This window comes from Cervus canadensis, chromosome 33 (genome assembly GCF_019320065.1).
Source record: "Cervus canadensis isolate Bull #8, Minnesota chromosome 33, ASM1932006v1, whole genome shotgun sequence".
Lineage (NCBI taxonomy): Eukaryota > Metazoa > Chordata > Mammalia > Artiodactyla > Cervidae > Cervus > Cervus canadensis.
The window spans coordinates 22,043,700-22,058,306 of NC_057418.1; the positions used below are offsets into that span (position 1 = coordinate 22,043,700).

A 14,607-nucleotide genomic window follows, 5' to 3' on the forward strand; every position below is an offset into this window, starting at 1 on the left:
CTTCTCTCTTCCTGCCCGGGGATTCGGACATCGGGCAAAACACTCCTGCCTAGAGAATCCCCAGGGACAGAGGAGCCCGGCGGGCTACAACCTCGGGGTCGCAAGAGTAGGACACGACTCAGCGAGTAAACCACCACCACAGGAAGGACTGCAAGCGGGAATGGGGAGGAAGGTTGAGGGGACAGAAGGATTTGGAGGAGAAAAGAGACGCTGAGGGGCAGGAAGAGACAGGAGTCAGGAGGGGGCAGCAACTGGTGGCGTCAGTGACGCGGGAAGGAGGGCGGGGAGGAGAGTGGACTGGAGTACGCAGCGAGCCCTCCTATAAAGAGCTTCTTCTATAAATAGTCGAATCCAACCAGTTTCCAGGTGGGGATGGACTGGACGGCTGGACCCGGAGCGCCTCTTGGTTTTCTGGCTCAGGTTCTGCTCCTGCCTCTCAGGTTCTGCACGGCGCGAGGAGGTGAGTTCCGGGATTAACCTGCGGGGAGCGGACACGCGGCCTTAAGACCCGAGAGGGATGGGGGTGTCCGAGGCGGTTCGGGGAACGCCGCGGCGGGGCCGCCTCCTGCTTTTAAAGCTCCGCGCGCTCCTTTCCCGCTGGGATCCTACTCCCTTCCCCGCTCGCCTGCTGGTTGCCGTCCCCCGGCAGGGAAGAGACAAGATCTGGGTGAAAAAGGAATCCCAGCAGGAAGGGAGGGGAGGCAGGAAGACGTGAGGGCCAGGGCGGCGTCACGAAATGCTGCTGCCGCCCCTCGGCGCCCCCGTCGAGAATTCGGAGTCACTGAAGCCGGTGCAGGACGGAGAAGGCAATGGCACCCCACTCCAGTCCTCTTGCCTGGAGAATCCCATGGACGGAGGAGCCTGGTAGGCTGCGGTCCAAGGGGTCGGGAAGAGTCAGATAAAACTGAGCGATTTCACTTTCACTTTTCCTTTGCATTGGAGAAGGAAATGGCACCACTGCAGGGTTCTTGCCTGGAGAATCCCAGGGACGGCGGAGCCTGGTGGGCTGCCGTCTGCGGGGTCGCACAGAGTCAGACACGACTGAAGCAGCAGCAGAAGCGGGTGCAGGAAAATGGCGGCCGCTTCCGAGAGACTGAACACACAGGGTTCAGGGGAAGGCTGGGTGGAGTCTGAGCAGTTGCGCTGGCAGCCGGAGAGGAGGGGGGAGATGGGCTAGGGTCTAGGTGGAGTCCTCCACCTGGGCGGGGAGGTGGGGGGGGAGGCAGGAGGGAGGGGCGGGGAGATGTGTGGACTCTGTACTAGGAAGCCTCCTCAGAGTCCTGCTTGGTTACAACACTATTTTTCTGCATCTCTCCCCTTCTTGTGAAGCCCATGGCCTCCAACAACTTCCCATCTTGTGAAGCCCATGGCCTCCAACAACTTCCCTAAACCTGCCCTCTGTCAACTGGCACCCTATCCTCTTGCCTGAGAATTCACCCCAGCAGAAGCCTCCCAGCCTGGCCCCCAGGACTTAAAGCAGGAGAGATGGGAGAAGAGCTTCCCAAATTGTGTGACACAGGGCACCCCCACTTCTACCCTTCGGTCCCATTCATCTTCCCTGAGACCATGGAGACAGTGGCTTATAATAGCTATTATTTAAGACAGGAGTTGGAGAACATTTTCTTTAAAAGACAGAGAGTAAATCTGTTGGTCTCGACAGGCCCTTTGGTGTCTGTGTGCATTATACACTCCACATGTGTGGTACAAGAGCAGGCAAAGATGACGAGAAAAAACCAAAAGAACCATGTGGCTGCCCTGGGTCACAAAACCGTAACAGATGACTCATCCCCCACGGACTAGTGCAAGGGGTGCCTTAGCTGCCTGTTGGGGAACCGAACACTTGCTCTGTCCTACCTTGTAGGTTCCGGGTGGTGTGAATGTGAAAGGATCGTGGGTCCAGCAGATATGGGCTAGTGTCCCCTGACCCCTCTGCTCTAGAGTGGCTTCCTTGGTCCACGGAGATATAGGGCACACTGCATGAAGCCTCAGCACGAGCAGAGAATAGTGTGTGCATGCTAAGTCGCTTCAGTCATGTCCCAACTTTTTATGATCCTATGCACTATCACCCACCAGGGTCCTCTCTCCAGGAGATTCTCCAGGCAAGAACACTGGAATGCGTTGCCATGCTCTTCTCCATGGGATCTTCTCTCACTCAGGGATAGATCCCACATCTATTCCAGCTCCATCATTGCAGGTGGATTCCTTACTGCTGAGCCTTCGGAGGCAGGTCCCGGAGAACAGTGGTCCTACAACAATTCTGATGTCAGGCCTAGGCCACCTGCTGCTATCTCTCATTTGTTGCCTCTGGCCCTTCTTATGCCAAACCACAATATCACTTCAGTCCTCTGATGGCTAGTCTGTCTGAACTAATGATTAGGGATTGATGAACCCAGATCATGATGGACAATGTTGACATTTCATGACCAGAGGCCTCATCTCTACCAGCCCCCAGGACCATACCAGGAGCCACATTTATATGGTGTAGTATTCCCCACTGCAAATCGTTTGGCCTTGCTTCAGGACATAAAGGGTCTGTGTTGTGAACCTCCAAGTAAAATGCCATAGACGGCACATAGCGCCTTTCTGACCACAGATGCCTCTGACGTCACAGGTTCTGCTGGGTCATCTGCCCAAGAAGCAGGTCATTATTCACCAATTGTCTGTGACTGCTTTTGTGCTAGGACAGCAGTTGTAACAGAAAACTATGGTCTGCAGAGCCTGAATTATGTCATATGTACAATTATAGAAATCTATGGGCCACACTGGGAATTAAATGGAGATAGGATAGGGATGATACTCCTGCAGCCCTGGAGAGGTTGTAGGTTGGTACTCCTCTCTGTCATTTTCTCCAGGATGTGATAAGGTTTGCACGTACTATTGGGGGATGAAGGTCAGTGTCAGAAGTGTGAACTTGGAAATCGCTTCTATGTTAGCCCTCACTGTAATTTACGAACTGTGAAGATTTTTCATTCATATGAAATGCAGTGGATGTGAAATGAGCACTGTGAGGATCAGTGAATGGGTGACACTCCTGTGGGCAGCACGTGGGACAGATGTGTATTCCTAACCACAGATCTCAGGCACCACAGTACTAACAGACGGCCATGGTGATGTTTCCGATTTCTGGACATGATGTCATTCCCTCTCTAGGTCCTTATGAATGTGGGGGTGGCTTCTCTGCCAAGTGTACACTTACCCCACTCACTGACCATGTGGCTTCCAAAGGCCAGAAGGACTTGTGCACTCGCTGTGGTGATGAGGGCCCTCCTTGCTGATGCCTGGCATCTCTGTCTCTAGCAATGGATTCTGAATATAAGACCTGACTCAGTGCTGGATGCTACACAGAGGATCTGGACATTTTGTTGGGATGTCTGCATTCAGCTTCCTGAACATCCAGTCTTGTGTTTGTCTCTGTTTGTTTTTTTTTAAATTTTTCCTTTCCATCGTGTAGTTTTTAACAGCGCTCACTGCTCATCCGTTTGCCTCTAGGGTCGCCCTGTGCTATGAGCCAGCATCGCACTCTCTGCAGTCAGGCCCGGCTACACTGGGACTCTCTAGTCACTCTGACCACTGCATCTGCTTTGTGTCTGAAATAGAGCACTCCCCCTGGCATCAGCTCTTTCCACCTTCTCCATCCTTACTCCTGCTGGAAGCCCACAGGAACACCATCTGCTACCACCATCAGTGACCTTCAGCAAGAGTCATCCTGGAGCTGTTGGAGATACTTCTCATCCATTCTTTCCTCTCGGGCTCCAGAGAACCAGGTGGACCGCACACCTTCCTGCCCTTTCACACCGTGTCCGCCCTGGCAGATTCACTTCTCTGAGCCTTTAATCCCCTCCTCTACCACCTGCCTCGGAAGTTCTGGATTTTCTCTTTCAAGCCAGGTGGGCCAGGCCTTTCTCCAGGCTTCCAAGACCCTTCCTAGTTGTAGATCAGCAGCATCTCCCTGGCCCTGCTAAGTCCTGTGACCCCTAAATGTGAATTCTCCTTTCTGCAGCTTTGGGTTCTGTGTTGGCCTTAGGAGCAGAGTGGAGATAATGTTATGAGCCTTCTCCACTTGCTCAGCCTGTAGGTGGTGTTGGGGGGCAGGGGGGCCTTCCTGCTCTGCCCACCCAGCCCTGCAGCTGTACTCTGCTCTCACATAAGTTGGGGGAGGAGGTAAAGGGTGTTCTTCTCCCAACTCTGCCCTCATCTGCGTTTTCCTTCACAGATCCTCACTCTCTTTGCTACAACTTCACCATCGATCCTCAGCCTAGTCCTGGAGAGCCGTGGTGTGTGGTTCAAGGCCAGGTAGATGGGAATGTTTTTCTCTCCTATGACTGTGGTGGCGCCAAGATCCAATCCACAAGTCCATTGGGAGAGGAGGTGAAAACTACGCACACTTGGGAAATACAGACAGAAACACTGAGAGACATCGGGGACTTGCTCAAGTGGCGATTGTCTGACGTCATACTGGAGAAACACATGGCCAGAGGTGAGTGCAGTTCAGTTCAGGTCAGTCGCTCAGTGGTTGTTCCACTGTTAGCAACGCCATGGACTGCAGCACGGCAGGGTTCCCGGTCCTTCACCAACTCCCAGAGCTTGCTCAAACTCATGTCCATCAAGCCAAACTCATGTCCATTGAGTCCAGGGATGAGTGAGCAAGTCCAAATACTGAAGGAGCACACTGGGGGCTTAGCTACATCCATTGTTTATGGGTGAAAAATTCAATTGGATATTGGTCCTTCCCTGGTAGTCCAGTGGAAGAAGAGGGCCTTGGAGGAGAGAACAGGGCCTGATTAGCCAGGACCAGGGGAGGTGGACCAAGGTGAGGCAAGGAATTTGTCAAGTCCAGAGGCTGAGCTCTTTCTTTTCCTCGGTGGGTCAGGCCCTCTGACCCTGCAGGCCAGGATGACGTGCCGGTGGGAAGAGGATGGACACATCAATGGATCCTGGCAGTTTGGCTTCAATGGCCAAATGTGGCTCCTCTTTGATTCAGAGAATGAACACTGGACAGTGGTTCATTCTGGAGGGAGGCGGATGAAAGAGAAGTGGGAGAATGACAGAGCTGTGACCGACTACTTGAAGAAGGTCTCCATGGGAGACTGTCAGGCCTGGCTTCAGGATTTCATGGTGCGCTGGGAGGAAATGTTGAAGAGCGCAGGTGAGAGTAGCATAAGGACGTGGCAGTCCACGCAAGGTGATGTGGACCCACCGTCTGTGTGTGCGTGTGTGTGTCTGTGTGTGTGTTTTAGCAAAGTGATCCATCTAAAGTGAGCTGTTCCTGAAACATGGATGGCCCTAGAGAGTCTCATACTGAGTGATGTAAGTCAGAAAGAGAAGGAGAAATATCATATGACGTGCCTTTTATGTGGAATCTAAAAAGAAATAGTACAAAGGAACTTACAAAACAGATTCACAGACTTAGAAAACAAGCTTATGTGTACCCAGGGAAAGGGATAGTTAGGGACTTTGGGGAGGTCATGTACGCAGTGCTATATGTTAACGGATAACCAACAAGCTCCCACTGTATAGCACATGGAACTCTACTCAATATTATGTGCCAGCCTGGATGGGAGAGGGGCTTAGGGGAGAAGGGGCACATGTATATCTATGGCTGGATCCCTTCGCGGTTCACCTGGAACTATCATTGCGTTGTTAATCAGCTATACCCCAATACACAGTGGTTTTGGTGTTAAATAAAAGAATGTAAAAAGAGAAATAAATAAAGGGAGTTGTCCTGGGAGAACAATGTCCCGGGGATGCTTTGTCATCCTCCTTCCTCTTCCACCTCCTGACGTCTCTCCTCACAGCACAGGCCTTTGAACGAGTGAGTATGGATTTTTGCTGATGCCAAACCTGTAGACATCTTTTTGATTTCTGGGATTTATTTCTCACTGTACCCTCTTTACGGAATCTTCTTTTAAATGTCACCAATCCTCCTTCTGGAAATCTGTCATTACCACCTCTGCTGTCAGCTCCTGAGGACTCCATCCTCATGTCACCATCTCTGATGTCACAGCAGGACTGAGTGGCTGTCTTGGAAACCTTGCTCCCCCATTAGCTGTCAGCCCCGTGAGGACTGGGCTCCTCCCTTCCCCCATCTCACCTGGGGGTCTATCACTGGGGCCTCCATGTGATGGGTGCAAACTGTCTGCACAGTAGGGGTACCTGAGTCAGGGGGGTGAGGAGGCATCTGCCGAGTTTGGGGTCTGGACAAGGCTTCACTCTTACTCTCCTTGCAGCATCACCGACCACGGGCCCCCCTGCAGTCCAGCCCAGGGCTACAGCCATCAGTCACACCGCCTGGATTGCTCCTGTGGTTCTCACCAGTTTCTTCATCATAGTAGCCTGGAGCCTTTACAAGAAGAGGTACTGAGGGCAGAATCCAGAGGGAATCAGGGGCACAGGGCCTGGTGTGAGGACGGGGAGGGAAATCCCGCAGGCTGAGTCAGAACTGCTGCTGCTCCAGGAGCACAGGCCTGGCCTCACCCCTTCCCACAGTCTCTCCTATGGGGCTCCTGCCTTGCCTGCTTGACCCACTTCCTGTGAGAAAGGGCCTTTGGAGTTGGGTCTGCAAAGGCCTTCCCACCCCTTCCTCCTGGCATTGGGAATCCCATCCAATCCCTGCCCTTCACTGTACCTCCTCATCCTGGAAATGAGCCAGGTGAGTAAGACCTCATATAACCTGATAGCAAGAACTCAGACAGGCTCAGGCCTCAATTCTGATGGCTCCTCACTGTCAGATGACAATGGGAAGTGGGGGGTGGCTGGGGTGCAGGAAGGCTGGGGGCCTGTTGAAGTTGCAGAGACTGCTGTCTGGCAGGGCCCAGGGTGGGTGGTGTGAGAATGTGGGGGCTCCACATGACGTGTCAGCGGGGAGGGGACCCACCCAGGGGCCGAGATGAGAGGGGCCAGGCTCTCAGCCCCGGAGGAAGGGGTGGGAAGGCCTTTGCAGACCCAACTCCAAAGGCCTGTTCTCACAGGAAGTGGCTTGGGCCAAGCAGGCAAGGCAGGAGCCCCACAGGAGAGACTGTGGGAAGGGGCGAGGCCAGGCCTGTGCTCCTGGGGCAGCAGCAGTTCTGACTCAGCCTGTGGCCTGCTCGTCACCAGCCTCCTGGGGACCCAGAGCCTCCATCACTGAGTGGCCCTGCCTTGAGCAGAGGTCCTGGGGATGGTGGGCCTGAGCTGGGCTGGAGGCGCCCAGCTGGGCGGGACCAGGAAGAGATGGGGGGCAGGGACCCTGGTCCTGAGAGCTGTGTGTGCTGCTGGCTCAGAGGCTGGAGGGGAGCGAAGGGAGGAGGTTTGCCTGCAGCCCCCCAGGGCTGTCAGGAGGCAAGGCCCCTCCTCCGGGGACCTGCTCCCTGGTCCTTTAGGCCCCCCTCGGGGAGGACCCGGACCTGAGTAAAGGAAGCAGAATGATTCCTCACTGGCTCCAGTCCTGAGCCTGAGCAGGGGGTGTCAGGGCCTGGGGTGACTCTGTGATGCAGGAAGGAAGGAGGAGGGGACAAGAAGCTCCTGGGCCTGGGGTGGGGGTGGGGGTGGAGGACATAGGAGCCCCTCAGTGAGGGCGGGGCTGTGGGGGATGGGGAGGGGCAGCCCCAGGAAAGTGACAGGATTCCTCAGCCTCCTGGACCAACACCTCTTTCTTTTCTGCAGGAGACGGTGTTCCCAGAAAGCCGATGACAGGCTCTGTTGGCCTCAGGAATGAGTCTTTGCTTGGCCGCTGTCCTTCTCTTGCTGTTCATTTTAGAGCCAAGAAGTCAGACGTTCGGAATCCCAAGTCTGTCTATGAGTTATGATGACACAGTGGCTGCACCATCTCGTGTCTCTTGTCACATCTGATGAACATCCTCCTCAACCTCTTTATTTTTTTCAAATTATTATTATTATTGTTATTTTCAAATCTCCTTTCCCATTTTCTCTTGGTGTTGAGTGATGCAGTCTCTGCACTGATACTTTCAACTATTAGAACAAGAGATCACCACAGACATAATACTTTCAATCTTCTAGTTTTTGGAAAATTAGACTTTCCCCTGCATCGTGACCTTATTCTTAAAAATGATGATATTGCTTGAAAAATACAATTGCTTTTGCAGGACTCAGTGATTTTTTTTTCTATATCCAGAGAAACAACTTCATTATAATTTCAAAGGAGTAAAATTTTACATTGACTTGTTCCCTTCATACTATTACCCTATTTGTGCTGAGTCATGTTCGACTCTTTGCAACCCCATGGACTACCAGTCTTCTCTGTCCATGGGATTTCCCAAGCAAGAATACTGGAGTGGGTTGCTATTTCCTTCTCCAGGGGATCTACCTGATCCAGGGATCAAACTCATGTCTCCTGTGTCTCCTGTTCCTCACTCGCTGGCAGGCTGATTCTTTACCACAAGCACCACCTGGGAAGCCTTTATACTGATTCTTAAGTCATCATCTCTATATTGCAGAAAAGTTAAGTCCTTCATGCCTGTTTTCTAATCCAGGAGAAAAGTCATGGTATTTCACCATTCCTCCCCATGATGGCATTAAATAAAACCAATGATAATGCTTTATCTCTTGTGGAAACAGAGAATTTAAGGATCACTCCTAAAGTAATATGCAGTCCAGTTGTGAACTGATCCTTAAATTCTCTGGATTTTTAAAAGTATATTTCACCATATCCCAACAGTAGGTCATGTGTTCACCCTACTATGCAGCCATCTGAGTGTTAGTTCCAGGCTAGAAAACATAGACTAAAAGCCATGTAGATAGAGGCCAACCTCAGAGATATTGTGGGCTGGGTTCCAGACCAGGGCAATAAAGTAAATGTCACAATAAAGAGAATCACACATTTTTTCATTTCCACTGCACATAATAGTATGTTGATATGGAAGTCTGTTAAGTATGCAATACCTTTATGTCTAAATGAACAATGTACAGACCTTAATACACAACACTTTGTTTCTAAAATAAAATATGTTGGACAACATCTGAGCCTCCAGGGAGTCACCATCTTTTTGCTGGTGGAGGGTCCTGTCTCAGTGTCTGTGGCTGCTGACTGATTGGGGTGGTGGCTGAGGGTTACGGTGGGTAGCGCAATCTGAAAATAAGACAGCAATGAACTTTGCCACATCATTTGACTCTTACTTTCACAGAAGAATTAATTCTCTTAGCCTGCAATGCTCTTTGACAGTGTTTTACCCATAGTAGAACTTCTTTCAAAATTAGGGTTAATCCTCTCAAGTCCTGCCTTTTCAACTAAATGTATTCTAAAGTTAGAATATTCTAAGTTCTTTGCTGTCATTTCAACAATCTTCACGGAATCTTCACCAGGAGTAGATTTTATATCAAGAAACCACTTTGCTCATCCGTTAGAGTCAACTCTCATTTATTCCAATTGTGTCATTAGATTGCAACAATCACTCCCATCTTTACATTAGGCTCCACTTCTAATTCTAGCTCTCTTGCTATTTCTGCCACATCTGTAGTTACTTCTTCCAGTGAACTCTTGAACCCCTCAAAGTCATCTAAGAAGGTTAAAATCAACTTCTAAATTTCTATGAATGTTGAAATTTCAACCTCTTTTCATGAATCACGAATGTTTTGGCTGGAACTTCTAATCGTGAATTCACTTTAGAAAGTTTTCAATTGACTTTTGCCCAGATCCATCAGAGGAATCACTATTTGTGGCAGCTATAGCCTTGCAGAAACTATTTCCTAAATTCGACAACTTGAACATAATGACTACTTGGTCCGTGGGCTACAGAATGGATGCTGTTTTAGCAGGTGTGAGAACAACATGAATATCATTGTACTTCTCCATCAGGGCTCTTGGGTGCATTCTCAATGAGCAGTGATAGTTTGAATGGAATCCTTTTTTGTGAGCAGTAGGTCTCAATAGTGGATTTAATACTTTTGGTAATCAGTGTTGTAAACAGAAGTCATCTCATCTTTGTTGTTCCATTTGCGGAGTACAGGCAGAATAGATTTAGCATAATTCTGAAAGTCACAAAGATTTTTGGAAGGTAAGTGAGGTTTGGCTTCAAGTCACCAGCTGCATTAGCCCCTAACATGAGAGTTGGCCTATCTTTTGAATCTTTGAAGCCAGGCACTGACTTCTTGCTAGCCATGCAAGTCCTCGGGGGCATCTTCTTCCAATAGAACACTTCTCTACACTGGAAAGCTCTCATTTAGGATAGCCATCTTCAGAGATTATTCTATTAGATCTTCTGGATGACTTGCTGCAGCTTCTGCATCAACCCTCTCTCTTCCACTCTGTGCTCTATGTCAGGAAGATGGCTTCTTTCCTTAAACCTCATGAACCAATCCCTACCGACTTTGCACTTTTTTTCTGCAGCTTCCTCACCTCTTTCTGCCTTCATAGAATTGAAGAGAGCTAGGGTCTTGCTCTGGATTAGGCTTTGACCTAAGGCAGCGTTGTGATCTTTCGTCCAGTCCACTGAAAGATTCTCCATATCAGCAATAAGTCTGTTTTGCTATCTTCTCATTTGTGTGTTCACTGGAGGAGCACTTTTGATTTCCTTTAAGAACTTTCCCTTTGCGTTCACAACTTGACGATTTGGGGCAAGAGACCTAGTTTCTGGCCCATCTTGGCTTTGACATGCCTTCTTCAAAAGCCTAACCATTTCTATCTTTGGATTTAAAGTGAGAGAGGCGTGATGCTTCCTGTCAATGGGTCATGTAGAGGTAAGGTTATTAATTGGCCTAATTGCGATATTGTTGTGTCTCAGGGACTCAGGCGTCTCAGGAGAGAGATGGACGGGTCAACGGAGCAGTCAGGACACACACACATATCAGATGGCAATGTGCCCATGGTTCCTGGCACCCCAAAACAATTACAATACTAACATGAAAGATCATTGATCACACAAAGGCAAAATCAAGATGGCCAAGTAGGATGCCCTGAGCTCCGCTCTCCCATGAACATACCAAAACTACAACCACATACACAACAGCTCTCTTTCCGAGAAAATGACCTGAAACTGGCAGAATATCCCCTCTACAACCAGCATAGAGAAAGAACCACACTGAGAAGGGCAGGAGCAGAAAAGAAGGGATCTAGTCGGGACCCTTTCGCCAACTACTCTCAAACAGAGGGGTCATCACACTGGAGCATTCTGCCTAAGGAGCAGGAGGTTTTGGCCCTACATCAGGCACCCCAGCCCTGGTGCAGCGCTGGGAGAAGCAGCCCCACGACCCCCGCCGCCACTCCCATTTTGGAAACCAAGAGGATTTATGATCTGGAGTACTGGAGGACTGTGGGAAACGGAGACTCCACTCTTAGAGACCATGGGCACAGAATTGCTTGCTCCCTGTCCCAGCACAGAGTCCGCAGATTGCAAAGTGTCTGGTGCTCTGGCCAGCATTTGGAGACCATGCCTAGCATTGGCTGGGCCTCACAGCCAACAGGGCTCCACACAGAAGACTCTCTGCAAACAGCCACCCCCTCACCAACACACACACACACACACACACACACACACACACACCTCACACACACACACACACACACACAGAGGAGCCAAGCTTGGATCTCGCCATCCCTCAGCTCTGCCCCGCCTCCCTGTGACCCCAGCCCAGGCTGAGACAATCGTCGCAGGTCCCGGGGTCCTGATGAGCCGTGTGACCGCATGGCCACACGCAGGCTCATCTGGCAGAAGCCCTGACTCACATCCCACCACCAGGCTCCACCTTGGGGTCACCCAGCTGCCGCCCTCAGACAGCAGCAAACTCTGTGAGTCAACAGGTGCAAAGGAGGCAGGAAGGTTCTCAACGGACTCACTAGACTCTCTGTGTGGGACGGACCTGTGCTGGGAGGCCAGTTGGAGGACAAGAGGCCCACAAGGGTGGGCAGGACTCAGGGTTGGGTGGGACAAGAGCTTGGTGGGGCCTGGTGACCTGTGGGGGAGAAACTCCATTATGAAGGGCTGGGGGCGGGAGCCTGGGTTGAATCCCCTGGAGAAGGCAACCTGGAAGCCCCTGGTAGACTCAGACCACAGGGAGGAAGGACTGGGAGAACAGGAGGAAGTCAGAGATGGGCCAGGTCAGCCCTGTGGGAGGAGCATGGGCCACAGGGACCGGGGCAACCAGATTCACCTCATGCATGCCCCTGACCCCCAGCCTCACCCCAGATCTCCAGGTGTGAGGTCAGAGGTGGAGGGCTGGGGAGGTTGGAACTAGCACCTGAAGCAGTTTCATGGATGTGGACTATAGATACCTCCGGAAAAAGGAATCTGGACAAAATTGGACTGTGCTAGTTTCTTCATCTTGCCATGCCTCAATTTACACATTTGTAAATGGGAAATGCTACCTAATGGAATGAATAGAGGCTAAATATTCATTTAGGACCTGAGGCGATCATGCAGGTAACCCCGAATTTGTGTATACTGAGGACTCACCAACCCCTGTCTCAGGAATTGTTGTTGTTTAGTCACTAAGTTGTATCTCTGTGATCCTGTGGACTGTAGCCCGCTAGCCTCCTCTGTCCATGGGATGTCCTCAGGCAAGAATGTTGGAGTGGGATGCCATTTCCTTCTCCAGAAGATCCTTCCCATCCATGGATGGAACAGACATCTCCCACATTGACAGGCGGATTCTTTACTGCTGCGCCACCTGGGAAGCCCCTTATCAGGTGTTAGTGCTGCTAAAAAAACACAAAGAACATGGGGATCCAGAGAAGGGGATGGACAGAAGAAAGGTGAGGCACAGATCATTGAAATTTTGGTGAACAACAGTCCCACAGAGGGTGTGGGGAGCCTGGGGGGAGCCCCCAGGAGAGACTCCAGTGGGAGGACTCTGGGGAGTCGTCCCCTCCTCCACTGGCCAGCCAGGCTCCTCCCCACGGTGGGTCACCCCGGGCTCCAGGTGGCAAGGGCTGCTGGCACCAACATCAGTCTTGCTTCCTGGTCCTGCTTCTGCTGCTCAACTGTGTCCACAGAGCGCAGGGTGGTGAGCTCCTGGTGAACCTGCTGGGAGAAGGCGAGGATGATGCATTATAACCAGAAAGTGGACCTAAGCTGGCCTTGGTTAGAGAGCCTACGGGAGCGGGGTTGCCTCCGCCTCCTCCTCCTCAATCCTTAGGTGAGCTCCTTTCCTTCTTGGCAGCTGCTGGGCTGGTTGGCCACTTTCAGGCCAGCAAAAGGGCAACTTGGTTGAAAAAGCAATGCTCAGACAATGGGAGGTGGGGCGGCGAGAGGCCAAGGAGAGAGCATGGAGGGAACACTGCTATCCCCAAGCTCCCAGCCCCTCACCCACGCCCCCAGGAGTGGGAGCCCCCATGGCAGGGCTGGGCCAGGCCCCCTTCCTGTGGGGGGAGCCCAAACACCCCCTGAGAAGCGTAGCACTGACTTCATCTGTTCACACAGACCCTTCTCCTCCACACAGCCCTGTGCCCTTGAACTCCCAGGCCGCTTTACATGCCATAAACCACCCGTGCCGCCCTGGGCTCTTACTTCCCCAGACACATCCCCTTAGGGGTCACAGCTCCTCCCCTGCAGCTCACTAAGTTCATCCCACATTTCTGCATCCCGAGAAGCCCAGAGCCGCCAATACCTTCCCACCTGAGAAGGGACCTGAGTCACACTCTCCACCAACTGGCATCTTATCCCCTTGCTTGGGGACTCACCCCAGCAAAAACCTCCCAGCCTGGTCCCCAGGAGGGACGGGAGCCCAGTCCCCCAAAGTGTGACATGGGGCCTGAGGGTGAGGAGGGGCACCCCCACTTCTCCCCTTTAGTCCCACATTCATATCGTCCACAGAATGTGGAGATGGCAGCCTGTCATGGTTATCAATTAAGAAAGGAGCTGGGAAATCTGCAGAAGATAATAAATCTGTTCATCTCTTCAGGCCTTTTGGCGTCTGTCTCTGTGCACCTCCACGTTTGTGGTGTGACAAGAGGCAAAGACAATGTGAAAAACAAAAGGAATCCCTCTGACCACTGCCCTGGTTTGCGAACCCCAGCAATGGGTGACTCATCACCTGGGGAATCATCCAGGGGCTGCCTCGGCTGCCTGTTCATGAATCTCAACCCTGCCAGGTCCTGCCTTGTAGCCTCTGGTGGTGGGGATGTGACAGGAGGGTGGGTCCTGCAGTTACAGGCTAGCGCCCCCTCCTCTGTTGTAGACTGGCTTCCTCGGCCCCAGGGGCCACAGGGACACTGTGTGAGGCCGCAGAAGTGGCAGAGGATAGGGGAGGTATGACAGTTCTGGGGTCAGGGCTCAGTCCCCTGCTGGTCACCTTATTTGTCCCCTGTGGCCCTGCTTATGCCAAACCACACAGTCACTTCTATCCTAGGACAGCTGGCCTCTCAGTAACGATTACCAAGTGGATGAGCCCAGTTCATCCAGACCAGAGGTCCCTTCTCTACCAGACTCAGGATCCTATCAGTAGCCACGTTTAAATGATCGGCTTTCCCCACTACACGTGGTGTGGCCGAGCCTCTGACCCTGTGGGGCTGGGTTGTGATGCTCTGATGAGGATGTCACAAGCTGTCCCTCGGCGAGAGCATGGCAACCCACTCTGGTATTCTTGCCCGGAGAATCCCATGGACAGAGGGACCTGGTGAGCTACAGTCCATAGGGTCGCAAAGCGTCAGACATGACTGAAGTGACTTAGCAAGCAGGC

The 14,607-nt window shown here is 51.8% G+C and overlaps 1 protein-coding gene and 1 pseudogene across 1 annotated transcript; one reads left to right on the forward strand and one right to left on the reverse strand.

Annotated features, from left to right (window-relative positions):
• The window catches only part of LOC122433861, a 109,653-nt pseudogene that overhangs the window by 78,480 nt on the left and 16,566 nt on the right, over positions 1–14,607 (reverse strand).
• On the forward strand, positions 72–8,966 carry LOC122433860 (UL16-binding protein 3-like). The gene is made up of 5 exons (XM_043456839.1): positions 72–460; positions 4,214–4,477; positions 4,871–5,146; positions 6,228–6,354; positions 7,642–8,966. The coding sequence occupies exons 1-5, from the start codon at positions 373–375 to the stop codon at positions 7,691–7,693; spliced, it is 807 nt and encodes a 268-aa protein (XP_043312774.1). The 5' UTR covers positions 72–372; the 3' UTR covers positions 7,694–8,966.

What these genes read in the sequence shown, in the direction of transcription:
- LOC122433860 (XM_043456839.1), top strand. Translation starts at nt 373, where the DNA reads ATGGACTGGACGGCTGGACCCGGAGCGCCTCTTGGTTTTCTGGCTCAG. An exon ending in GTTCTGCACGGCGCGAGGAG is followed by an intron (nt 461 to 4,213) that starts GTGAGTTCCGGG and finishes TTTCCTTCACAG; the next exon opens with ATCCTCACTCTCTTTGCTAC. An exon ending in TGGAGCCTTTACAAGAAGAG is followed by an intron (nt 6,355 to 7,641) that starts GTACTGAGGGCA and finishes TCTTTTCTGCAG; the next exon opens with GAGACGGTGTTCCCAGAAAG.